General features: G+C 47.0%; 1 protein-coding gene across 1 annotated transcript in view; it reads right to left on the reverse strand.

Annotated features, from left to right (window-relative positions):
• MYO1E (myosin IE) overlaps window positions 1-25290 on the reverse strand; it is a 238128-nt gene that overhangs the window by 15707 nt on the left and 197131 nt on the right. Inside the window, exons 20-26 of the mRNA XM_054451269.2 lie at window positions 24266-24380; window positions 23888-24057; window positions 22024-22169; window positions 10886-11032; window positions 8794-8951; window positions 6029-6121; window positions 1307-1508 (exon numbers count right to left, since the gene is read on the reverse strand). Of these exons, the coding sequence (XP_054307244.1) occupies window positions 1307-1508; window positions 6029-6121; window positions 8794-8951; window positions 10886-11032; window positions 22024-22169; window positions 23888-24057; window positions 24266-24380 (1031 nt within the window). The remainder of the gene's footprint in view (window positions 1-1306; window positions 1509-6028; window positions 6122-8793; window positions 8952-10885; window positions 11033-22023; window positions 22170-23887; window positions 24058-24265; window positions 24381-25290) is intronic.

Here is a 25290-nt window from a genome sequence, read left to right on the forward strand (position 1 = left end):
AGGAAGGAGCTGTTGTTTTTCTTCCTGCACAGGTCTATTTTGCATTCATACCTCCTGATCCTCATTTGAAACTTCTCCATGGTGCTAGAGACAGGAGACAGTGGAAAATGGAAGTGGGCTTGAGAGAGGGGAAGAGAAGAGACAGTGGGTGGGAGCAGGCCATTACTAGCTTTAGCAGACAGAGCCACTCCACACGGAGAGTCGTGCAGAGCTGGAAGATTCCTTACAAGTCTCTAGTTCAACCTCCATGAAGTGACGGGGGTCCTCATGATCATCACCCTGTCACCGTCATTACCACCCTCAAGCTAGAGTTAAGTGAGCAGCCGCCTGCATGCCAAGTACCATGCTAGAGATTTTATGTATATAATTTCTAGTCCTCCCAGCAAGTTTGCTGCAAGTTTGATGGCATTACATTAGTGCTTAGACAAGGAAACTGAAGCTCAGAGAGGGCAAACAGCAGGTCCAGTGTTAGAGAGGCCTCTCTTTCCCCTTATCTAACATTTGACAACACTACTCTGAACACTCCTGCCTGGTGATCCCCATCCACCTGGTGCCTGGATGCTCCCAGGAACAAAATGCTCTTTACATACGAGGGCAACTCATATTTGGGTTGCTACGTTCTTCCTTTTACTGGAGCCAAAATCTACCTCCTCCTGGCAGAGTTCACTAACTGGCTTTCAGTTGGCGCTAGTTCCATCCCTATGACTCCACAGGACATGTCTTAACCCCCTTTTAAAACTGATAGCTCTTTTAATATCTACACAGAGTTTCAGGAATCTTCACTTCCTCCGGCTAAAAAGGCTGAGTTCTCTTCACCACTCTTTATTTATATTCTAGAAAGGCAGAGAGGTTCTCACTGTAAAGCCACAAAGACCCATATTCTTCAACAAATATCATATAGAATGCTGGGATGTTATTCTTAATGTTGCTGAAGACTCTTAAAGCTGTTGTATTTATGCACCTGCAGGCACAGACACAAATCAAAAGTTCCATTATTCCTCAACCATGCAAGAAAGCACAAAGAGGTCACAGAGTAACCATATCTGGGGCCAAAGGGAACCCGTCTTCTGATGTTTCCAAGATAAGCCCTCTCTGAAGAATGAAATGAATTGTGTGCTATTAATGTGGCTGTACCTTTAGAAATACCAGCCACAGCCCCACAGCCTTGGGTCCTGGCATATAGCACTGAGGTGGAAAACTGAACCTTAGACTCCTGTATTGACAGCCCACAGGAATCTCTGAACCCTTGTTTTGAATGATGGAGATGGAGCTTACCGGCTTCATCCACAGGATGTGAGAATCTTACCCTGCAGCTCCCTGGTCCGGGACCTTGAGGAAATCCAGGCTCTCTGGCGTCTGTGACACGCGGTCTGAACTGGTAGACTGCTGCCGAGGCAAGGGCGGGCGGGCCATGGAGGTGTACAGGCTTTTCTGATTGGACCTCTGGCTTCCAGGAGCATGGGGATGTGGCACAAACTGGTTTCTGATGACTCCGTTCTGATGGTATCCTAGAGAGAGGAAGAAGGAAGGAAATAAGGATCACATTTTTGGATCCTTTGCCAAAAGTCTCTCCACATTTCTTCCATGTACTACAAGGGCAGCTTACTTAACTTCTGAGTCTCAATTTCCGCATTTGAAAAAAATGGAAGGCATCACTGCTAATACATTGTGAAAATTAGAGCTGATTCACTGTTTTCCCCATCCCCGGGCTTTACTGAGGTATAACTGACAAATAAAATTGTATGTATTTAACATGTACAACAATGCATGGTCAACTTCCCGGGATGTGCCCGGAACACAGCGGACACTCAGCACATGCTTGGTGGCAACAGAATCCCCAGATTTCCTGGGGTTCAAAGTCCACAGTAAGGTAAGCGTGCAGCCGGCTGTGAGACGCCTTCTTGGGCCTAAGAAAAATTATGAGGTTATGACTCAAGAGGGCTGACAGGCAGCTGTTTAAACAGCTGGACATCCATTTTCAATCTTGGGCATCCACGGCAGGAGCCTGCTGTGTGAGGCAGAGGGGGTGCTCTACACAGGCAAGGGAAAAGTGGCCACCCAGTTGGATCAGTCCGGATGGAGCAAGCTCTCTCAGCCAAACAGCGATGTCTAGTTAAAATCGCATTAGCCAATAAGTAATGGGTTACAGTGGCAGGCTCCAAACTATGCATCTTGGCTGACTCGGGCATTAGCATTCCATGCTACGTATGAAGAGGTCCTTATTCATTCTCCCACTGACAGATCTGGGCTGAGTGGAGAAAGAGAACAAGACTCTTCAAGGCCCACTTTGGTGAACACCACCCAAAAACCTCTTCCAACCAAATTAAGAGAACTCTTTGGTACCGGTGGGATGACCCTTAGAGAAGGACTAGGGATTCAGTTCTGGCTCTACCTCTGAGAGCTGCACTGATCATGAGCAAGAGAGCTGATCTTTCATAGTCTCAGTTCTTCATGAAAGAACCATGAGATAGGTCCAGAATCCACTTGGTGGCTTCCAGCTCCGACAAGCATTTTCTCTATATCCTTATTACTGCAGAAATAGGGTTCTTCCTGCCCAGTAATAATAGGTGGAATTCTTACTTTGAACAATGGTTTTCTCAGGGTGAAGCTTTCAAGAGGGTGGCTCCTCATCTAGCCATGTCTCTAGCAATTTCCTCCCACACGCCATCAGACCACATCAGAACTGGACATTTGGGGCAAACAGCCGCTCTTCATCTTACCTCATTCCCTCAGTGAGTGAGAGCTGAATGGGCTCCCACAGGGTCTCAGGTGGGGGAGGGTAGAAGGACCCCGCTTGCTGCCCAGGGTCCCAACAAAAGGAGTGGGGCATCTTAAGAGTGTGACATGCCCTCGGGATGCCACATGGCCAGTGATTAAAGTGGGGTCCCCAAGGGGCTGCCCCACATGCTGCTCGAGACCCCCTTGTCCACGGTAAGGTCAGAAATGAAGAGTAAGCATTTAGAAACATTCATGGCAGTTTGACAGATCTATTTCATGCCTGTTGCATCTTATAATAAGAAATTTTGGCTTATATTTTAGATGTTTTGAAAATTCCATTCTTCTACTAATTCATTTTTATTGTATCATACAAATGTGTGGTTTCTGATGGACTGGAAATTTTTTTAAACCCCCTGAAAACCCCTGGTCTTTCACCACAGACAGTTTGAGAAGGGCTGGTCAAATGGATCTGGTCCCATTGTCTCATTTTATTGATGAAAGAACTGTCATTTAGAGAGTTGGGGAGCCCTGCTCAAGGTTGGAAACTTTGTGGCCTGATTTGATCTGAGGCTACTTTGGCCAACCTAGCTGAGGCCAGTGAGCTTTCCAGGTGGACTTGGCCAGAATTCTCCACTGGAACCAGCGCACATGCAGTAATATGATACTACAGTGCTTCTCTTAAGTTCCTTTGTGCTTGGATTTTCTTCAAAGAAGAAAGGAGGAGACAGAGCTGGGTCAAGGCAGGATGGGGACTCTTCAAAAGAGATGAGAATTAGTTTCTCACTGCTGGGCCCCAGTGTCCATACTTTAGCATGCAGTGGTGAGATTCCAGAGACTAAAGAAATGCCCTTTCTTTGCGGGGGTGGAGGTGGATGGGGAGGGGAGACAGACTCTCGCTCAGTCACCAGGCTGGAGTATAGTAGTGCGATCTCAGATCACAGCAACCTCTGCCTCCCCAGCTCAAATAATTTTCATGTCTCAGCCTTGTGAGTAGCTAGAATCACTGGTGCATGCCACCACACCCAGCTAATCTTGAGACAGGGTCTCACTCTGTTACGCAGGCTGGAGTGCAGTGGCATGATCATAGCCACCTCAGCCTCCCACTTCAGCCTCCTGAGTAGCTGGGATTCCAGGCATGCACCACCATGTTCAGCTAATTTTTATTTTTTAATTTATTTTATTATTTATTTATTTTTGAGACAGAGTGTTGCTCTGTCACCCAGGCTAGAGTGCAGTGGTGTGATCTCAGCTTACTGCAATCTCCACCTCCCGGGTTCAAGCAATTCTCGTGCCTCATCCTCCCCAGTAGCTGCGATTTCAGGTGTGCGCCACCATGCCTGGCTAATTTTTGTATTTTTAGTAGAGACAGGGTTTTGTCATGTTGGCTAGGCTGGTCTCAAACTCCTGGCCTCAAGTGATCTGCTCGCCTCGCTCTTCCAAAGTGCTGGGATTATAGGCATGAGCCACTGCGCCCGGCTGCAGCTAATTTTTAAGAACATTTTTGTAGAGATGGGGTTTTGCTATGTTGCCCAGGCTGGGCTCAAACTTCTGGTCTCAAGCAAATCTCCTGCCTTGGTCTCCCAAAGTGTTGGGATTACAGGCGTAAGCCACCGTGACCAGCCTCAAGAAATGCTTTTTACTCCTTATCTTGGACATTTGGTACAAATAGAATTCTCTTGGCTGGGAAGATTGGAATCAAATACAGTCTCAAAATGACCCTATCAGTCTTAGAATCCTAAACTGCTTAATACCAAACACTCTGGGAGCAATTTTTTTATGAACTGCATTTTGTGAGTGATAGAAAAACATTAAAAGATTTTATGTATTTTTGCAAGCATTCTGTAACACGACACAGATTTTTAGAGACAGAAAATCTTAGATTCAGGTTTAGAGTGTCTGGATATGTCAGTTATATTTTTATTACTAAAAATGAGAGGCCAGGTGCAGTGGCTCACACTTTTAATCCCAACACTTTGGGAGGCCAAGGTAGGAGGACTGCTTGAACCTAGGAGTTCAAGACCAGCCTGGGCAACACAGTGAGACTCCACGTCTACAAAGAGTAAAAAAAAAAAAAATGAGCCAGGTGTGGTGGTGTGTGCCTGTAGTCCCAGCTACTCAAGGGGCGGAGGTGGGAGGATCGCTTGATCCAGGGAGGCTGAGGCTGCAGTGAGCTATGATTGCGCCACTGCACTCCAGCTGGGCAACTGAGACCCCATCCCAAAAAAAGAAGAGATAAGTATGAAATATAACAGTAAATTTTATAACAATTTTGTAATACTCTCAGATATTACTTTATTTTTTGAACAGGCCTTCTGAATCCTAATCTCAGAAAATAAATAGAAAACAAATTTCTTCTATTCAGTCATTAAGCTGCTATAACTTACAAAACAGTTGGCCCCTCCCCTCCTTATCCATGATTTTGCTTTCCACTGTTTCAGTTACCCATGGTCAACTGTGGCCTGGAAATATTAAATGAAAGTTCCAGAAATGAACAATTCCTAAGGCTTAGGTTGTGTGCCATCTCACTCTGTCCAGCCAGGACACGAATCGTCCCTTTGCCCAGCCTATCCATGCTGTGTGCGCTACCCCGTCATCAGTCACTAAGCAGCCGTCTTGTTATTCATAATGGCCCCAGGAAGCTGGCAATTTGGATACGCCACAGAGAAGCCATTAAGCGCTTCCTTTAAGTGAAAGCGCTTCCTTTAAGTAAATTCAGTAACAATGAATCTTCTATCTGTAACATTGTGAAGAAAGAAAAAAATTTCTGCTGGTTTTGTGGAAAACTCAAACTGGAAAAGTACAGATAGGTTTTGGTAATATCTACATTTTCAAGCCCCCACTGGGGGTCTTGGAATGCATCCCCCGAGGGTAAGGGGGGGCTACTGTAGTGGTATTTGGCCAGAGCTGGGTAGTGGTGGTGGGGTTAGACCTGTAAACTCCTATTTCCATAAAGCAGCATCCTGTGTCTTAAAAGCTGACAACAGTCTGGCTGTCACGGACAAGGAACTCCTTTCTCTCTGTCAGAAGCCTTTCCTAAGGGAGTAATATTTCGAGGTAATGAAATCCAGATTGCGAACTCAGCCGCAGTTCAGTCTCACTGACTCCTATTTTTCTGAATTTTGAGGTCTCAAGTAGGGCTGCTGTGTTGTACATCTGGCACTGAATGCTGTGTTGTACATCTGGCACTGAAATGGTCCATGCCTGGTTAATATGTGTGTACTGATTTGCTAATGGGTTTCTTCCCAAACATATTTTATAAGTTATGGGTCCAGATTTAGTGGTCCCAGACTATGGTACATAGCTGGCTTACCTGGGGGAGGAGGGGCAGCTCTCACTGGGTAGTTGGCATTTTGAGTCCCACTGGAATAACCTGTATTTTGGGTAGTGTTCCTTCTGGTAGGACCTGAAATAAACAAGACAAAGTTAAAATCAGTGCTACTGGTTGGTTTTATGGATCCTCATGGTTCTTTGCATATGGAAAATTTTTGAGAAGCTTGGATTCCAGTTCTCAGGTGGATCTGTAGGAGAACAGTTGCAGTGGAGAAGGAGCAGTTGAGGGAAGTATGTAATGGTAGCTACTGGGTGGGAGGAGCTGGAGGATAGGTTTATAGAAATACAGTTTTGAAATGTTAGAGACAGTGGTTTTTAAGGAAGGATTGGTCATCTTACAAAGGTGTTTCTATTTTTGCAGACTTTTAAAAGAGACAGATGGAACATTTTAATATTTGCATTCATGTTCTAAATGCTAAGTGGCTGAGCAGGTTCACTAATGCTGCGGATCAATGGGGTTGGCATGAAGCCCGTTCCGGCACTGCCTGCACGCCTGCCTACGTCAAGCGCCTTGCACACAAGTGTGTGTGTTCTATGGTCCTTGAACTAAACACAGAGACCACAAGGAGTAGAAGCAGACTTGTACCCTTCACACAGACAGGAAGGAATTAGGAACAAGCTGGGGCCAAAGGAACACACTGTGGGTCCCAGTCAGGGCCGGACAGCAGGGCCAGAGGAGCCAGAGGAGATCTCTGCAGAGACATCTATGTGGGGAAGAAAAACAATAAACAGGGTATCGAATGGAACAGGAAGGAAGGCAGGATTAAACCAGCTGGAAGAAGGGTACAGAGGGAGTTTCTTATAAAGAGAAGAGCTGAAGAATAGAGAAGGGTAGGAGGTGACAAGGTGCACAGTGCAGATACAGCAAAGGAGCTGCAGCTCTAGGGCCTGGGAGAACCAACCACGTGGGATCCGGGCAAACCCAGTGTGGCCTGCTGGGGGCTTCCCTCCCAGTACCTAGGCCACCCTCTCCACCCCAAATAAGATAGAATCCAACACCTATTGGGCAATTTCCACTCTGGGGCCCGCTGCACAAACATAGTCTGCTGGTTATTTGCAGCCTTTCTTTGCCCGGCTCTGTGCCCTGGGGTCTGAGTCCTGTGGACAGCCAGGCCTCTGCCTTCCAGTGGGGTGAGGCCTATAGGCCAGGAAAACAGGAGGCACTGGCAGGAGACTGGAGTGTCAGGAGGGAGGTGGGGGACTTCATGCCTCCTTCCTGCCTGCAGCCTTCAGTTCACCTCGTTCCTCCCTCTGCTGCTTCAGGTTTGCGGAAATAATGATTTCCTGCCACTCCCTTTCCCTGGGTCCCTACTTTGTTCCCTAAACCCTGTCCACATCTTTTTACCGAAAAGTCTCTTCAGAAATCCGTCCAAAAGTTGCTGTCTGTTTTCTGCAAGTACTAACGGATACACAGACATACATCAACATTTTCTGAGTGGCTCTACATATATAAAGATATGATGGCATTTACTGGTATTGTATTAATATGTTAGAGAACATGTTAAGGTGTACCTTTGCAGACAGATTTGAGAAATGGCTAATTAATTAATTTTTGAGAAGGAGTTTCACTCTTGTTGCCCAGGCTGGAGTGCAATGGCGCGATCTCAGCTCACTGCAACCTCCGCCTCCTGGGTTCAAGCAATTCTCCTGCCTCAGCCTCCCAAGTAGCTGGGACTGCAGGCATACACCACAACACCTGGCTAGTTTTTTGTATTTAGTAGAGACCGGGTGTTGGTCAGGCTGGTCTCAAACTCCTGACCTCAGGTAGTTCACCTGCCTCGGCCTCCCAAAGTGCAGTATAGGCATGAGCCACCGTGCCTGGCCTAGAAACAGTTATTTTATATATGGCATCTTCATGTGTGTGATCACACACAGGCTAAGTTTTAGAACAATATCACAGTATATGCATACATAGCATATATGATTATTCTATGCTGTGTACTATAGATATAAGTTTATAAATATCAATTATAAATAGAAAAATAAAGGCCAGGAAAGGAGTTAGGCTGGGGTTTGAGGTAGTGCGTGTGTGTGTGTGTGTGTGTGTGTGTGTGTATGGTGTTTAATTTCTTTTTCATCTTTTTTTTTAATGAGACAGGGTCTTGCTCTGTCACCTAGGCTGGGGTGCAGTGGCACCCCAGTAAAGATCATGATTTACTGCAGCCTTGACCTCGCAGGCTCAAGCCACCCTCCCACCTCAGCCTCCCGAGTGGCTGGGACTACAGGCATGTACTAGCATGCCTGGCTAATTTTTATATTTTTATTTTTGTGTGTGGAGACAGGGTTTTGCCATGTTACTCAGGCTGGTCTAGAACTCTTGGGTTCAAGCGATCGTCCGGCCTTGGCCTCCCAAGGTGCTGGGATTACAGGTGTGAGCCACCACGCCTGGCCCAGTCAATTTCTTTAAAGGTGGCATAGAGGATGATGCTGGTATTGTGGACAAGATGTGACTGGAAAGGGAGGGGAAATCTGAAGCTAACAAACTCTGATTTGTTTTAACCACAATATTGTAATGCCAGGTGTACTGATACATAAGTACTAAGTCCCTCAGAAACTTTTAACCTGCTCATTTTCCTTGCTGTTGCTTTAGTTTGAAATGTTCCATTCTGAAGAAAGCCTGAGCCCCAGGAAGCAGAAGGTGTACTGATTCTCAGCCCCCACATCTGTGCACATGTTTGCAGCATTTGCTCAGGAGACTCGGGGGAGCGGCAGCAGTTCTGCCTGCAAGGCCCGTGGAGCACTTACGGGAGTTCTTGGGCAGTCCAGGTCCGATGCTGACCTGCAGCACTTTGTTACTGGGCTTGAGGACAGCCAGGTCCCCAAACCCTTGGTGGAACTGCACTTGCCGGGAGCCCCCTGCACTCCAGGGGCCCCAGTTCTCCTTTTTCAACTTCAGTTCAAGCCTGCAAAAAGCACACTGGGGTTAAAAGGTCGAAGGACGCAGTGAGAAAACGGTGCTCAGAGATCCCACCATGGAGTTCTGCTGCTGGAAAAGCATCAACGTGAGGCAAGAACGGACAGTCTACACCAGGAGCAGGGCCCTGAGGATGCGCACCGCATCCATGGGGTGGCACTGTCGCTGCATGACAATGAGCCAGAAAGAGGAGCATCTGGGGCCTGGTACCGTGAGATACCAGGTGGTGAGGGAGGTACACCTTGCTAATGTGCCAATGCCACTCTGTCAGGTGGTCTCAGGGGCGCCTGCTGAGGGGACAGAGGAAAGAGACAATTTCCAGGTCATACCGCTGCGCTGTCATTGTGCTTCCAGCTGTTGTCCCTGATTCTATGCTTGTGGAGGACTGAGAGATGCCAAACACAGGCCAGCCTGAAGACTCTAGCGTAGAACCTGGCTTTGTTTAGTCCCGTACTATTCTTGCACCATCACAGCCCACACAGGGATGGAAAAAGACACACACTAGCAACCAAAATCCAAATAGAAGGCAGGATTTACCTGCAATTCCCAAACTCCCCAGTCAGTTTTAACGCTTCTGTATTGCATATATGCCTGCATTATGCAGTCCTTATTCTGCTTTTAACTTATATTTTCTCATATCATAAGAAGGAAAAATCATAATTTTAAGTAGCTGCCTATTATAAGTTTCCCTCATCATGATACTAAGGCTTTGTCTTGGCCTTGTTCTTGTAGCTGGGAAAAGATGGAGGATATTCCCATTTTATAGATGGGGAAATTTAAAAAGAAAAGCTAAATAACTTTCTGTGTTTTAGACAGGGTCTTGCTCTGTTGCCCAGGCTGGCATGCAGTGGTACGGTGTCAGCTCACTGCAACCTCTGCCTCCTGGGCTCAAGTATCCTCCCACCTCAGCCTCCCGAGTAGCTGGGACTACAGGCATGCACCACCATACTCGGCTAATTTTTTTTTTTTAATTTTTTACTTTTTGTAGAGATGTGGTCTTACTATATTGCCCAGACTAGCTAAATAACTCTTACTCAGCAAATACGAGATTAGAGGGTCAACAGTATGCCAGTACCTGGTCCATTAGATCATGTTGCCAAAAGAAATGAAGGTGAGGCCGGGCATGGTGGCTCAAGCCTGTGATACCAGCACTTTGGGAGGCTGAGGTGGGTGCATCACTTGAGGTTAGTAGTTCAAGACCAGCCTGGCCAACATGGTGAAACCCCATATCTACTAAAAATAAGAAAAAATTAGCTGGGTGTGGTGGTGAGCACTTGTAATCCTAGCTACTCAGGAGGCTGAGGCAGGAGAATTGCTTGAACCTGGGAGGCAGAGGTTGCAGTGAGCCGAGATCGCATCACTGTACTCCAGCCTGGGCAACAGAACGAGACACCATCTCAAAAAAAAAAAAAAAAAAAGAAAAGAAAAAGAAAGAAAGAAAGAAAGAAAGGTGAACCACCTACACAATACGTTGGCCACCTATAGTCCTCAAGCCCCCAAAGGCCCTACCAATAAATAGGTTTTATTATGCATTGGTTTGGGGAATTTAAGTCCCCACCTCTGTCACTTTCATCTGCTTCCAGCCTGATTCTACTCCTGTCTGCTCTGCTAAATTAAAAAACCCTTTTTTTGGGTGATACATAAAAATCTGCCTTTGTCTGCCTCATTTAGGTGATTTTTGTCTAAATGATAAAATACAGTAGTCTATGAAGTCATTATTTCACAGAAATGCAAAAGTAACCTTTTCAAAGTCTGTGACTACTATCCAGACTGTCTTCTGCAGGCTCTAAGGTTCCACTGGGGCCAGCCAGACCCCACTGTCCTCCTCGCAGGCCTCCTCCAACCCCATCCTGAATCCCAGGGGTGCGATCAAGACCGCTTTTTAGCTATACGCAGAAGTTTGGGTCCCAGATGTGGACTTACGTATTGCTGAATTTCAGAGGTAGTTGCTTCTGGGTTTTTTCCTCGTAACGCTTTGCTAAGAGGCTTAGGAATTCAGTTTTGAAGACAGATTCAAGCAAACTGTCATACTCTTGCTCATGGAGAATAAAAATGTCATCCTGCATAGTACTGTAAAGAGATTGGACAAACACACTTGGTGAAAGCTGTGCTTCTGTTTACTCTATTGGTTTTTTTCTTCCATTTTAAAAATCCTGCAAGATAGTGCTAAGATTTTACAGTCTTTCTTTCTATAAGTAATAATCTTTCAAACAAAACCAACAACAATGAATTACATAATGAGATTGCTGAAATCTGCTTTCAAAGAAAGTTTATAGCCCAACAAAAGCATAATCAAAGTACTTTTTCCACATGATTTTTCAAATCAGGAACTTAAGGACAATTTAGCCCATATTTTAAAAAAAAATCAATTTTCTTTCTTTTTTTTTTTTTTTTATTAAGTATTTATTGATGATTCTTGGGTATTTCTCGGAGAGGGGGATATGGCAGGGTCATAGGATAATAGTGGGGAGAAGGTCAGGAGATAAACACATGAACAAAAGTCTCTGGTTTTCCTAGGCAGAGGTCCCTGCGGCCTTCTGCAGTGTTTGTGCCCCTGGGTACTTGAGATTAGGGAGTGGTGATGACTCTTAAAGAGCATGCTGCCTTCAAGCATCTGTTTGACAAAGCACATCTTGCACCGCCCTTAATCCATTTAACCCTGAGTTGACACAGCACATGTTTCAGAGAGCAGGGGGCTGGGAGAAAGGCCATAGATCAACAGCATCCCAAGGCATAAGAATTTCTCCTAGTCAGAATGAAATGGAGTCTCCTATGCCCACCTCTTTCTACACAGACACAGCAACAATCTGATCTCTCCTTCCTTTCCCCACACTTCCCCCCCTTCTTTTCAACAAAACCGCCATCGTCCTCATGGCCCGCTCCCGATGGTCGCTGTCTCTTCGGAGCTGTTGGGTACACCTCCCAGACAGGGCGGCTGGGCAGAGGCGCTCCTCACCTCCCAGACAGGGCGGCTGGGCAGAGGCACTCCTCACCTCCCAGACGGGGCGGCCGGGCAGAGGCGCTCCTCACTTCCTCCCAGACGGGGTGGCAGCCAGGCAGAGGCGCTCCTCATCTCCCAGACGGGGCAGCCGGGCAGAGGCGCTCCTCACTTCTCAGACGGGGCGGCCGGGCAGAGACGCTCCTCACTTCCTCCCAGACGGGGTGGCAGCCAGGCAGAGCGCTCCTCACTTCCCAGACTGGGCGGCCGGGCAGAGGCGCTCCTCACCTCCCAGACGGGGTGGCCAGGCAGAGGTGGTCCTCACTTCCCAGATGGGGTGGCGGCTGGGCAGAGGCGCTCCTCACTTCCCAGATGGGGCAGCCGGGCAGAGGCGCTCCTCACTTCCTCCCAGACGGGGTGGCGGCCAGGCAGAGGCACTCCTCACCTCCCAGATGGGGTGGCCGGGCAGAGGCACTCCTCACTTCCCAGACGGGGTGGCCGGGCAGAGGCGCTCCTCACTTCCCAGACGGGGCGGCCGGGCAGAGGTGCTCCTCACTTCCTCCCAGACGGGGTGGCGGCCAGGCAGAGGCGCTCCTCACCTCGCAGATGGGGTGGCCAGGCAGAGGCGCTCCTCACTTCCCAGACGGGGTGGCCAGGCAGAGGCGCTCCTCACTTCCCAGATAGGGCGGCCGGGCAGAGGTGCTCCTCACTTCCTCCCAGACGGGGTGGCGGCCGGGCAGAGGCGCTCCTCACCTCCCAGACGGGGCGGCCGGGCAGAGGCACTCACCTCCCAGACGGGGCGGCCGGGCAGAGGCGCTCCTCACCTCCCAGACGGGGCGGCCGGGCAGAGGCGCTCCTCACCTCCCAGACGGGGCGGCCGGGCAGAGGCGCTCCTCACCTCCCAGACGGGGTGGCCGGGCAGAGGCGCTCCTCACTTCCCATACAGGGTGGCGGCCGGGCAGAGGCGCTCCTCACTTCCCAGATGGGGCAGCCGGGCAGAGGCGCTCCTCACCTCCCAGACGGGGCAGCCGGCAGAGGTGCTCATCTCCCAGACGGGGCAGCCGGGCAGAGGTGCTCCTCACTTCCTCCCAGACGGGGTGGCGGCCGGGCAGAGGCACTCCTCACTTCCCAGATGGGGCAGCCGGGCAGAGGGGCTCCTCACATCCCAGACGATGGGCGGCCAGGCAGAGACGCTCCTCACTTCCTAGACGGGGTGGCGGCAGGGCAGAGGCTGTAATCTTAGCACTTTAAGAGGCCAAGGCAGGAGGCTGGTAGGTGGAGGTTGTAGCGAGCCGAGATCACGCCACTGCACTCCAGCCTGAGCACCATTGAGCACTGAGTGAGCGAGACTCCGTCTGCAATCCCAGCACCTCGGGAAGCCGAGGCAGGCAGATCACTTGAGGCCAGGAGCTGGAGACCAGCCCGGTCAACACGGCGAAACTCCGTCTCCACCAAAAATACAAAAACCATTCAGGCGTGGCGGCGCACGCCTGTAATCCCAGGCACTCCGCAGGCCGAGGCAGGAGTCACAGGAGCCCGAGGCAGGGAGGCTGCAGCGAGCTGAGATCACGGCAGTACAGTCCAGCTTCGGCAACAGAGGGAGAATGAAAAAAGAAGGAGAGGGAGACTGAAGAAAGGGGAGAGGGAGACGGAGAGGGAGACGGAGAGGGAGAGGGAGAGGGAGACCGGAGAGGGAGAGGGAGAGGGAGACCGGAGAGGAAGAGGGAGAGGGAGCAAAAATCCATTTTCAAATCCATCTTGTGTTTTTAAGATCATAAAAATCTAGAAAGTTATGAATAAAATGCAGCTGAAAAGGGATAACTCTACATTTACGTTCCAAGTGAGTATAATTTATGATCTGGTTGTAGCTATTGTAGTAAATTTGAATTTGAAGAATCATAAGCTTGGTTATCAAGAGGGAAGCCAATGTCCTGGACTTCAAGGTACCTATTAAGAACCTTCTGGCAAACAGTGCTCTGTGGATACTGCAGGCCAGGAGCTACTAGCATGTACAGAGATGTCCAAGTTCAGAGATGCAAAGGCCAGATGGACAAACAGCAAACAAGCAAAAATCATCACCTTCAAGCTAATGAGTTTTGTTAGACAAGGAAAGAACACACCTTTGCGGGAACTGCATGTTTGGACAGGGTGGGATTGTGGAGAAATTTATGCCTGGAGGGGAGCAGGTGTTAGAAGCTATAGGGTGATGGAAGACAGATGCTGAGGCAGACCCGGCTCCGAGGAAACGCTTGGTGGTCAGGGCAGGCTGATGAGACAAAGTTCCATCTTCAGGCCTGGCTAGGCTTGGTAGAAAGCAACAACATGTATGTAATTGAGAATGTGCATTCCCTGTTAGATTTATCACTCAGGTGAATGGGGCCACCACCCCAAAGGCCTATAATATATAAGTTTACGAGTATCTCCAAGTACCACTGCCAAATACCGAAGGCAACCCTTTGAAGAATGAGATTTCATTAGGGATTGTAAGCATTTTCCCAGGCATTAGAAACAAATTAGGCAAACCTGCTTCAGTGAATTGACCATGGTAACATTTTAGTCTCTCCAAGTGCCACAGACATGGTTCTTTGTATACACAGAGCCCTGCAGCGTCGCTCAGGAGCTCTGCTCTGCTCTCGGAGCACCTGGTGTCACTGCACCAGTGGGATTACTGTGGCTGTGACAAAGCCAGATGATGAGGCAAGGGGATCACACAGAGGACTGAACTGTAGAGAATCTTCGAGACCCAGGATCCTTCTTCCATGTAAAATCTGACCCATTTAGAAGGAAACTCCTGTGGTATCCCTGTTCAGCCCCATTCACAGGTCAAGGTAGGGGTTGGGCCCTTCTTGGAATCACAGGGCTCCCTTGGGCAGAGAATCTTGGGGGACTATCCCAGGCTTGTCAGGAACCTTCTCTCCAGACTGAGACAGGGAGCTAGTGACCCAGAGCTGATGGAGCCAGTAGCTGTAGCCATAGCCTCTACCTTGGTCTGATGTTGAAACTTATTCACCAATGTGCTAGTATTAAGAAGTGTGGCCTTAAGGAGGTGATTAAGTTACAAGGAAGAGGTCCTCAAGAATTGGATTAGTGATCTTACAGAAGAGGTATGACGGAGTGGTTTGCCCTTTCTGTCATTCTCCCATGTGAGGACACAACAAAAGGCGCCATCTATGAAGAAGACAGTGGGCCTTCACCAGACACCAGATCTGCCTGCACCTTGTTTAACCTTGGACTTCCCGGTCTCTAGAACTGTAACAATTAAATTCTTACTGTTTACAAATTACCCACTTTCAGTCCTCCTACAGGAAAGGGGCTTGGTAATCCACAGGAGAAAAAGAGGTCAAAGGAACCACAGCACAATTGGAAAGGAAGGTGCAGAACGGCAGCACGCGCAAACCATGGGGGTGGGGCGGGGCGGTGAATGGGGGTCACTGGAAGCAAGAGGCCAGTGTCAGGGGAAAGGAGCTTGGTCCTTTCATGGCCAGCTTGCTGAAGAACAGCCAAAGAGTTGCCCTTGGATGTGAAGTGAGAACACTTTACAATGTTTTTTGGACAAATAATGGCCATTTGGGTGGAGCACTTGGTCATTATCATTACCTCAGATGTTTGTTTTCAGACATCCACGCATCATAGCCATGCTTCTTGCCCACTCCTGTGATAGCTGGGATCAAGGATAAACCCTGACAACCAGTGGTTTAAACAACAGACGGTTTTCATCTCCGTCACTCAACAGCGCATGCAAAGGCAATTCACGGCCAACATGCCAGTTCTACAGTGCCTGGGAACAAACACCTCCTCCTTCCCTTTAAAGGTACAGCCAGCAATCCAAAACCCCAAAAAGCACTTACGAAAAGCTGCTCAAAAGACCTCTTCCAAGTCATTTTGAATTAATAAAGTCTAAGCCTCCTAGCACCCTAGCCCAGGTGTAAGAACCCGGCTGCATTAGGTAGAGTGCATGCAACAGACCAGAGTAAAACAAGAAGCTCCACTTTTTGGCCTTTGGGGTGAGGAATGAAACGCCTTCCTGTTTTGGTTGTTTGCTCAAAGCTTTCTTTGGCATGTCTGGTCATGCCTGGTGGCCTGGCTGAACTGTGGCAGGGTGGTGATTATTCAACAGGGCTAAATGAGCCCAACACAAGTCACCTTGAGTGGTTTAATGTGCTTAGATTTAGTAGGAGTTTCATTACTATTATAACGAAAAAAGCAAGCGGACCAAAACTTCATGGTCAATTATCAGCATGAATCTAGAAATGAGAAGAGATGTGTTTGGACACTTTGACTTTAACCATCAACTCCAAAATTCCCTCCCTTCAGTGATCCAGGCATTGGAGCTAGGCAGACCACCTTCACCCAGGCCAGGGTCTCAGCTCATTCTGCTCTCCTTAGCCCATGCTCCTGGACCTGAAAACAAAGCTTTTGTGTTTGTTTATTCTAAAAAGTCAGACTTATCTTTGGACTTCACCCCTGACTTATTCCTATGCTGCAATTCCTTACAGATGTTTGATGCTGTAAGCTGTGTTGAAAGACCTCTTCCTAGTCTCTGGTTTGGATCTGACCTTGTTTTTTTATTCCTCCGTCTTTGCGGCTTACTGTTGTATTGCTGACAACACTAGAAAATCTTGTTTTACTCTCTTAACCAATATATCTTTTCACAGAAATGTTAGTTACAAAACACCAAGGAAAGTCCTGAAGGATTTTTTTTTTTTTTAAAGCTGAAAAGGCAATTTCCAAGGATAGCCCTGCCTTTATTTAAGCTTTTATAAAAATCTTTCCTGATTATGAAATATATGCTGCTTTTAGTCAACTGGAAGATACGGAGGCGAATCAAGAAGAAAATAAAACTTGCCCAGAATTCTACCACTCAGAGAAACCAATGGCACCAGTTTCAGAACCTTCTTAACTCCTCTGAGAAAGCCCGGATGCAGATGCAGGCCTCAGCAGTGATGTGTCCGGCTCAAAGAAGCTTCACCTGACCCGCAGGTGCAAAGACCCACTCGCCTCTTTTGTGTCCCAGGAGTATCCTTTAAATCACGCTGGGAACACTTGTAGTAAGGCACATGTTTACTCAGCTGTCTGTTCCCCCTTCCAGAATGAGAGGAGCTTCCTGAGGCAGTGACTGTGCCTCGTTCACCTTCGAATACCAGGGCTCAGCACCAGGTAGGTGCTCAATCCCATGATGTTGACAACTTCCAGGTTCCCAATGCTTACAGGCCACAGCAAGTCAAGATGCCAGTAATGCTTCAGGTCACCAGGACAGGCAGTGAAGTGGGCTGTTTGTATTGCCAGAAAGTTTAGGGGATTCAGGCAAGGAAACATTCTGGGCAAGAATGTTGTGACCAGGGAGCTGGTGCCTCTGTCTAAAAGCACTGTCTTACGGGTTGTTTTTCCAATTGGAGATAAGTACTGGAAAATCTATTAATCCAGACGGACAGCCACACAACTTTTGGTCTCATCCTTCTGGTGATCAGCTAACCAGAATGAGAAGAAAAATGAGAAGCCTCATCAGAGAGCCCCAAATAAGAGCTTCCATGGCACCAAACTCAACACCTACAATAGCAAAGCCAAGAACATGGGTCATTATATCTGTCGTCACCCTTCCTGCAATTGAATTTTTCAAGTAAGAGTGGGGCCAGGCCAGTACTTGAACAAGAAGCAATTCTGGGAGGATCCTTCAAAAACCCAGGCATGGCCTTCTGCCAGCAGCCACCATACGCTCAGAAGTCCCGTGTCTCAACTCTGTATTGGTGTGTCACCTCCTGACATTCTTCCCACGTCTCCAATGAAGCCAGAAATGCAAGCATCAGTGTTTCACTTTAATTTTTATTTATTTATTTTTTTGAGATGGAGTCTTGCTCTGTCACCCAGGCTGGAGTGCAGTGGTGTGATCTCGGCTCACTGCACCCTCCGCCTCCCAGGCTCAAGTGATTCTCCTGCCACAGCCTCCTAAGTAGCTGGGATTACAGGCATGCACCACCATGCTCAACTAATTTTTTTGTATTTTTAGTAGAGAGGGGGTTTTGTCATGTTGGCCAGGCTGGTCTTGAACTCCTGACCTCAAGCAATCGGCCCACCTCGGCCTCCCAAAGTGCTGGGATTACAGGTGTGAGCCACCACACCCAACCTAATTTTTATTTAAATAAGGATTTTTCCTGATCAAATTATCCTGGAGTCCCTTTGACAAACTATAGTCTTAATATCTCTCTGAGCTATTGGCCCTATTTTTACCTGTTGGGATCCTATTTTTTCTTGTAAATGAAAACTTCAAAAAAATTTTTAAGCATAATTTAACTAGACATATATCTGTATGTTTAGAAAAGATAAAGACTTCTAAAAATTTAATGTCTACTGGAGGATTAGAAAAACATTTTATTATGGAAAATTCTAAATTGTAAACAAGTAGGGTAGTAGGGCTGGGCGCAGTGGCTCATGCCTGTAATCCTAGCACTTTGGGAAGCTGAGGTGGGTAGCTCCCATGAGCCCAGGAGTTGGAGACCAGCCTGAGTAACATGGGGAAACCCTGTCTCTACAAAAACAAAAATTAGCCAGAAGTGGGGGTGCGTGCTTGTAGTCTAGATACTTAGGAGGCTGAGGTGGGAGGATCGCTTGAACCTGGAGGTCGAGGCTGCAGTGAGCCGAGATTGCGCCATTGCACTCCAGCCTGGGTGGCAAAGTGAGACCCTGTCTCAAAAAAATAAATAGTATAGAATGAACCACCACATGTCAGATTTCAAGCACCAATTCACGGATAATCACAATTATCTACAACCTCACTCTCACTGCTTCCACTTTAAAATAACTTCCAGGTTATTTTAAACCAAAGTAAAAACTATGATATTATTTTTATTTGAGATAGGGTCTCACTCTGCTGCCCAGGCTGGAGTGCAGTGGTATGATCATGACTCATTGCAGCCTTGACCTGCTGGGCTCAAGCAATCCTCCCACCTCAGTTTCCTGAGTAGCTGGGACCATGGGCACGTACCACCACTCCTGGCTAATTTTCACATTTTTTGTAGAGATGGGGTCTTACTCTGTTGCCCAGGTGGGTCCCAAACCTCCTGGGGTCAAGTGAGCCTCCTGCCTTGGTCTCCCAAAGTGCTGGGATTACAGGCGTGGGTCACTGTGCTCAGCCTTTATTTCATCCTCAAATGTTTCAGTATATATCACTAAAAGATAAAGTCTCTTTATATTAAAATTAACCACACAAACATTATCACACCTACAGAAATAAACAATAAATTCTTCATACCAAATATTTAATCATGCTCACATTTCCCTCGTTGTCTCATAACTGTTACTGAATGGTTGGTTGGTTGGTTTGAATAGGGAGCTGTAGGCCCACTGTGCACTGACATTAGTTGTAAGAGCTAGAGATGGGCTAAGATCAAGCTTATGGGATACTTTGATAAATCGTAACGAGGAGGCCATATGTTGATATAATTCCAGCCAATAGTCAACTGGTCAATCTCAGAAATTCTTAAAAACACATACAGATGCTGCAGCTTTTTTCCTGAAGTACAAGACAACTGTTAAAATCTTTCTCTATGCCAGTACTGAAATATTTTGAGAACACACACACACGTTCAGTAGTCTGGTACCAGAATTAATTTCCACTCTGCGTTCGATTCTGCACACACATCACCCTCTGTTTGCTTGCCTAACTTGGTTCTGATTACTGGCCTAACTCAAGTATAAAGAAACGAGGGGACACTATTATTCATCTTGGCAAGTGTGAGGTTCAGTGACTGCAATACACAGACATCACAAGTTCAAATGACTCACACTTTCTTTTTTTTTCCTTAGAGTCATAAAAACTTTTAGGCTAAGTACCTCATCTTACTACAGCCTTTAAAAAGGAAAGACCACAAGAAAGGAACCTTCCAGATGACGAATACTGAAGAGGAAGAAGAAAAAGAAGCTGGTGCTACCATGAGAGATTATATCCCCAGAGGCTGTAAGAGAAGACAACAAACAAACAAACAAACAAAAAACAATAAAAGGAAGAAATTTGAGTGTGAACAGTCCCTACAGTCCCTGCTTGACAACCCCCTCAAGGACTTATAAATAAGATAGTAAGTGTCGAAGTGCTTGATAAAAGTGTAGTTCAAGGCGAGGCACGGTGGCTCACGACTCTAATCCCAGCACTTTGGGAGGCCAAGATGAGTGGATTACTTGAAGTCGGGAGTTCAAGACGAGCCTGGCCAACATGGTGAAACCTTGTCTCTACTAAAAATACAAACATTAGCCAGGGGTGGTGGCGCAGGCCTGTAATCCCAGCTACTGGGGAGCCTGAGGCAGGAGAATCACTTGGACCTGGGAGGCAGAAGTTGCAGCGAGCTGAGATCACACCACTGCACTCCAGCCTGGGTGACAGAGCGAGACTCTGTCTAAAAAAACAAAACAAAACAAAATAACCACACAAATGTAGCTCAATTAGGATAATTTACGGTCCCAGTCATGAGCACTCCACCAGGCGTCTGAGGGACTGAAGACAGACCTGGGCAATAACAGAAAGAACAAGTCACTCTCAGCACAGCGACTACACACGCCCTAGAGCTGTGGTTGCCCGACTTTCACCTGCGGTGCCTGCCAAGCACGTTGTGGCCAACCTGGCTTAGTCCAGGCATAGCAGGTCCCCATGCAATGACAAACAAAGAAGGAGCTTCCTGTTGGGTTTCCACGGCAGCCTCAGGCTCCAGCTAGCCAGGAAGAGTGTGGCCAGCAGGCACTGCCCCGCTCAGGTTGGGACCCAGCCAGTGAGCTGAATGTTCAGGAAGGCCTTCAGAAAATCAGTCAGCGCCTAGAGCTTTTTTTTTTTTTTTAAAAAACAAAACAAAACAAAACAAACCAATAGCCTTGAAACCTACCTGAGGTGGGGCTGCAAAATGGACACTGTGGACTCATCTGCTTAGCAACTTTACCACATCCTGAGTTGGCATGTTTTAAATACTTAACTGCACTGCACCGCCCGGCCCTTTATCCAGGGAAATTAGGAACAGATAGAATCAGAAACCACAGAGACACAGGCAAGAATGGATGCAACTAGAAATCTGTTTTGGATTATCAGACTGGTGCTAGGATTTCCAGCTCGGTAGGTCAGACGCCTGAGCACATAAAACCCCTGCTTTTTCCTGAGTGCAGCAGTTTTGTCTTCTGTGTGGAGTAAGAGTTTGACAGGCGTCCCAATTCCATGTTCACGTGAGAGCAGAACATCTCTAATGCAAAGGCCCAAAGCTTTTCCTGACTAAAGTAGTGTTAGCCTCAGAGGCCCAGGGACACGATTCTTGGAGGAAGCTATGGGGCTCAAGGTGGCCTTTCTTCCATTCTTAATCTTCATGGATTGCAAGGATTTCCTGTGTCAGCAGAACTTAGTCTAGGAGTTCTTACCATGGGAGGACTTCGTGAGGACTTAGCATGGGAGGACTCCTAGTCTGGGAGTTCTTGGCAGGGGAGGACTTCTTAGCACGGGAAGACCTCCTGTGCTAAGAACTCCTAGCCTAGGTCCCACTGATGGAGGAGATGTTGACAGCCGGCAGAGGAGCCCTTCTGCCGAGAGGAAGCCAAGGTGCTGCCGGGAAGAGCAAGGGCCCTTCCTGAGGCCTTGCGGAAGCAAACACCACTCCCCACTGCCTGAGAATTAGAGCGAAGAGAGCATCTCGCGATCACTCCAGGGCTACAGAGAATGGAGACCAACTTGCACTACCTAAGGAAGTCCCAAAGAAACTTCCCTTTCAGGACCCTCTGCTCAGGGAAATGGGTGAGGCCTCCAACCTGGGTGAGGTGGACTGGGGGACAGGGCTCTGAATCCTTGGCTCCACTGCAACAAGAGAAATTATTCTCTAAGGTGTTCCATATACCGGGTTCATTTCTAACACGTTACAGTTACAATAGAGCTGGGTCCCCCTTGATTAGAGGAGCTGTCCAGAGGCAACGTTTTCTTGGTACCTTCTTCCTGACCTATCAAGACTCGCTGAGACTAGGGAGTCTTCCCTTTGGGACGAAGGGAAATTCCATTCTCTTGATCATGATTTTGACAGCCGGGGCCTTCCTCCTGGCTGTTTGGAACAGCGGACTATGATGCTAAGGCGAGAAGGGGCAGTCCTGCCTCTGCACCTCCACCACTCACCTGAGGGACACAGACAAGATCCGTTCTATCTCGATTTTCCGCTTCAGGACTTCTTTCACCAGGCCCTTGTCTGGGCCCTGTTTGACTTTTTCTCGTCCGATTAAGTACAAGCACTTTGGGGTAAGAAGCAGGTCTCGCTTTACACCCTGTAAGGAGAGGAGCTTTAAGAAGCTGGACAGGACAGGCACGGTGGCTCACACCTGGAATCCCAGCACTTTGGGAGGCCGAGGCGGGTGGATCACCTGAGGTCAGGAGTTCGAGACCAGCCTGACCAACATGGTGAAACCCCGTTTCTACTGAAAATACAAAAATTAGCTTGGCGTGGTGGTGGGTGCCTGTAATCTCAGCTACTTGGGAGGCTGAGGCAGGAGAATCGCTTTAACCTGGGAGGTGGAGGTTGCAGTGAGCCGAGATTGCACCACTGCACTCCAGCCTGGGTGACAGAGCGAGACTCCGTCTCAAAAAAAGGTGGACAGACATAGTCAATGTGATGACAGCGATTCACACAGCGGACCGCTGTTACCACGACAGTGGGAAGCTGCCCTGGACAGTCAATCTTCACTACCGTTGAGAGGCCGTTCCATTCATCACATGACCGGGCCCCATGACAGTGAAAGAGGGCATTGTTCATGATTATTAGGATGACATGTAAAAAATGATGACATTTGACTCTTTTTGACTTAAAAACTGGCAAACTCATATGGAGTCACCTGATGTATCAGGACAGCAGGTGTAAAGGGAAAGTCACCAACACCTGTGGTGAACTTACCAACGATGCACTATAGCATGTTTCTAAACAGGGGGCAGCGTCTGCATATATTTTCTTGGGAGTTCATAAAATTTTCTTTTTAAAATACTGATATATTGTCATTTGAATGATAATTCTCAATAATCTAATATAAATCTACTTGGGAATTTGTGGGTAACTACTTTCTAATGAGTACCGCTGCGAGAGCTAAGCACCCCTGTGTGCATCCAGGGCTGCCGTCACAGCAGCTGGTGCCATGCACAGGTTGCAAGGAATGGTTTGGTTTTAGCAAAACAACATCATGCTTCCATTGTTTATTTCATTAAATTTTTTTCTTGACCTCCCTGCCCCTGGCAAAAAACCAAAAGCTCTTAATGGGTCCATGAGCTTCTGAAGCTTCAGATTTTTCTATTGGGACCAAGACTTTATCAAAAGGTATCTAAAGGAGGAGGTAAAAAATCAACTGTTCCTCCTGTGGCTAGAAAAGCCTTACTTATCTGCCACCCTGGGAAAATGGATGAGGATACTCTGCAATATTACTTGATATTCTGAATCCTTTGATTCAACGATTTCACTCCTATCAATTTCTTCTAAAAATATTAGGAGACAGATAGATACACAAAGATGTGTGAAAAGATGCTCATTGAAGTTATGATAGTAAAAAAGAAAAACCAACTCACTAAAAATTGATTCATGAGAAATTGGTTAAAAATAATAAAGCAACTGTCAAATGGAATACTATGCAGCCATGTAAAATAACTTATATTGCTTCCTGTATCACTATCGAAAATTCTCCCTGGCATTATTTAAAAAACAAACAAAAAACCACTTCAGGACATAAAACAGCATGTAATATATATCTCATTTTTTGTAAAACTAAATACGCAAATGTATGTTTTCATAAAAACATTCTGAAAGATATGGATATACACAGAATGTTAACAGTGATTGTTTCTGGGCATAGGTGCCTGTTTTTCTTTTGGTTTACTGTATTTTCTCTAAATTTTTCTACAACGAACACATTCTGATTTGGTAACAACAAAAGCAAAATAACAAGTTATTAAAAAAAATAAGGAATCTGTTTGGTGATCTCAGAGGCAGGCAGTTAGCACATACCTTGAACCTCCTGTCATACTTGGTGACTGTGTCTGCGAAATCAATCTTCTCCCTCTTGCCCACGAACTGCTGGAGTTCTGGGTGCTCTTCCATCCCAATATAATCCCCTATAAAGTTCCTGTTAATACTGTTTCTCCTTCTCTCCTTCTTGTTCAATAAGAGGTCTGAGGCTACAATTCCCAAGAGGGTGAAGATGGAAGAAGGATAAGTCAGTCAGAAAAGGGAGGAAAATACTGTGGAAATATACAAAGAAACTCTAAATGATGCAATATTTTTAGCGTGACATTATATGCAAAATAAAATGGAACTTAGAACTTCACAAGCTCCAATTTACTCTTCAGATTTGTTAAAATGAATGAAACAAAATTGCTAAAATACCTTCTTCTCTCATTTGAACGTATTTCTTCCGGGCCACGAATTTCCTCCATGATTTCTGTATCACTCGAGCATATCCATCATACTTTCTCTCTCTCATCTCTTCTAAAAGAAATAGCTGTGAATGGAGAGAAGACAAATGTGAGCCAAGCCCCAAGCCCCAATCCCTGAACAACACTTTTCTTGTTATTCCAGGGACACTCAGTTTAGACAATGACACGCACAGGAAGCAGCTTCTCTGATTCATGAACAAATATGTGAAACGCTTACTGTGGCATGTCATTTATTCTCACTATAAAATGACCTATACCTTTTTTCTTTTAATGGAAAACAATGGGAAATAGGAGAATCTGAGTGTATTCAGTTGGACCTTGCCCTGCCTTGCTACAGTCCCTGTGAGAATCGAATGAGCGATTCAATGCTTCTCCACTTATTCCCCAACTTGATCCAAAGAGTATATTATTAGGAAGCCAGATCAAGTGAGTGGGTGGCGGCTGTTGCTGTTGTTCGGTGCGGCATTTCGGCATGCAGCCTCTAAACAGAATTTTCCAGTTTCTGCAGGAGCTGGGCTTGTGCTGCTGTGGAAGGAGGGCTGCCCTACTTTCAGTTCCAAGAAAATATAGACTTCCTGTCTCAGGATTCACCAATCTCAGGATTCACCAAGGAGCAGCGGAGCAGAGGATAATAACCACAGTGACTGGAGCTGGACGTGAGGTGTGCTAATGAGGACTTGGATTTGCCCAGAAGGGCTGGGGCTGTTTAGGGACCACATCAGTCTCTAGCAGGTCTTAAGAGTCCGGCCATTTTACCAATGAATGCTGACAGCTGCGCCTCAACCAGGCCTTGGAATGATAAAGGTGACAGCAAACAGCTGTAGTGAGCCGAGTGCCCACTATGGGGCAGAAGTCACCCTAGATGATTTCCACACAGTTTCATTCAAGGACTCCACAGCTACATGAGCGGCATACTCTGTCATCTCCATTTTACAGATGAGAACATTGGAACTAAGACTGGGTGGGGCTAGAAAG

This window comes from Pongo pygmaeus, chromosome 16 (assembly GCF_028885625.2).
Source record: "Pongo pygmaeus isolate AG05252 chromosome 16, NHGRI_mPonPyg2-v2.0_pri, whole genome shotgun sequence".
NCBI lineage: Eukaryota > Metazoa > Chordata > Mammalia > Primates > Hominidae > Pongo > Pongo pygmaeus.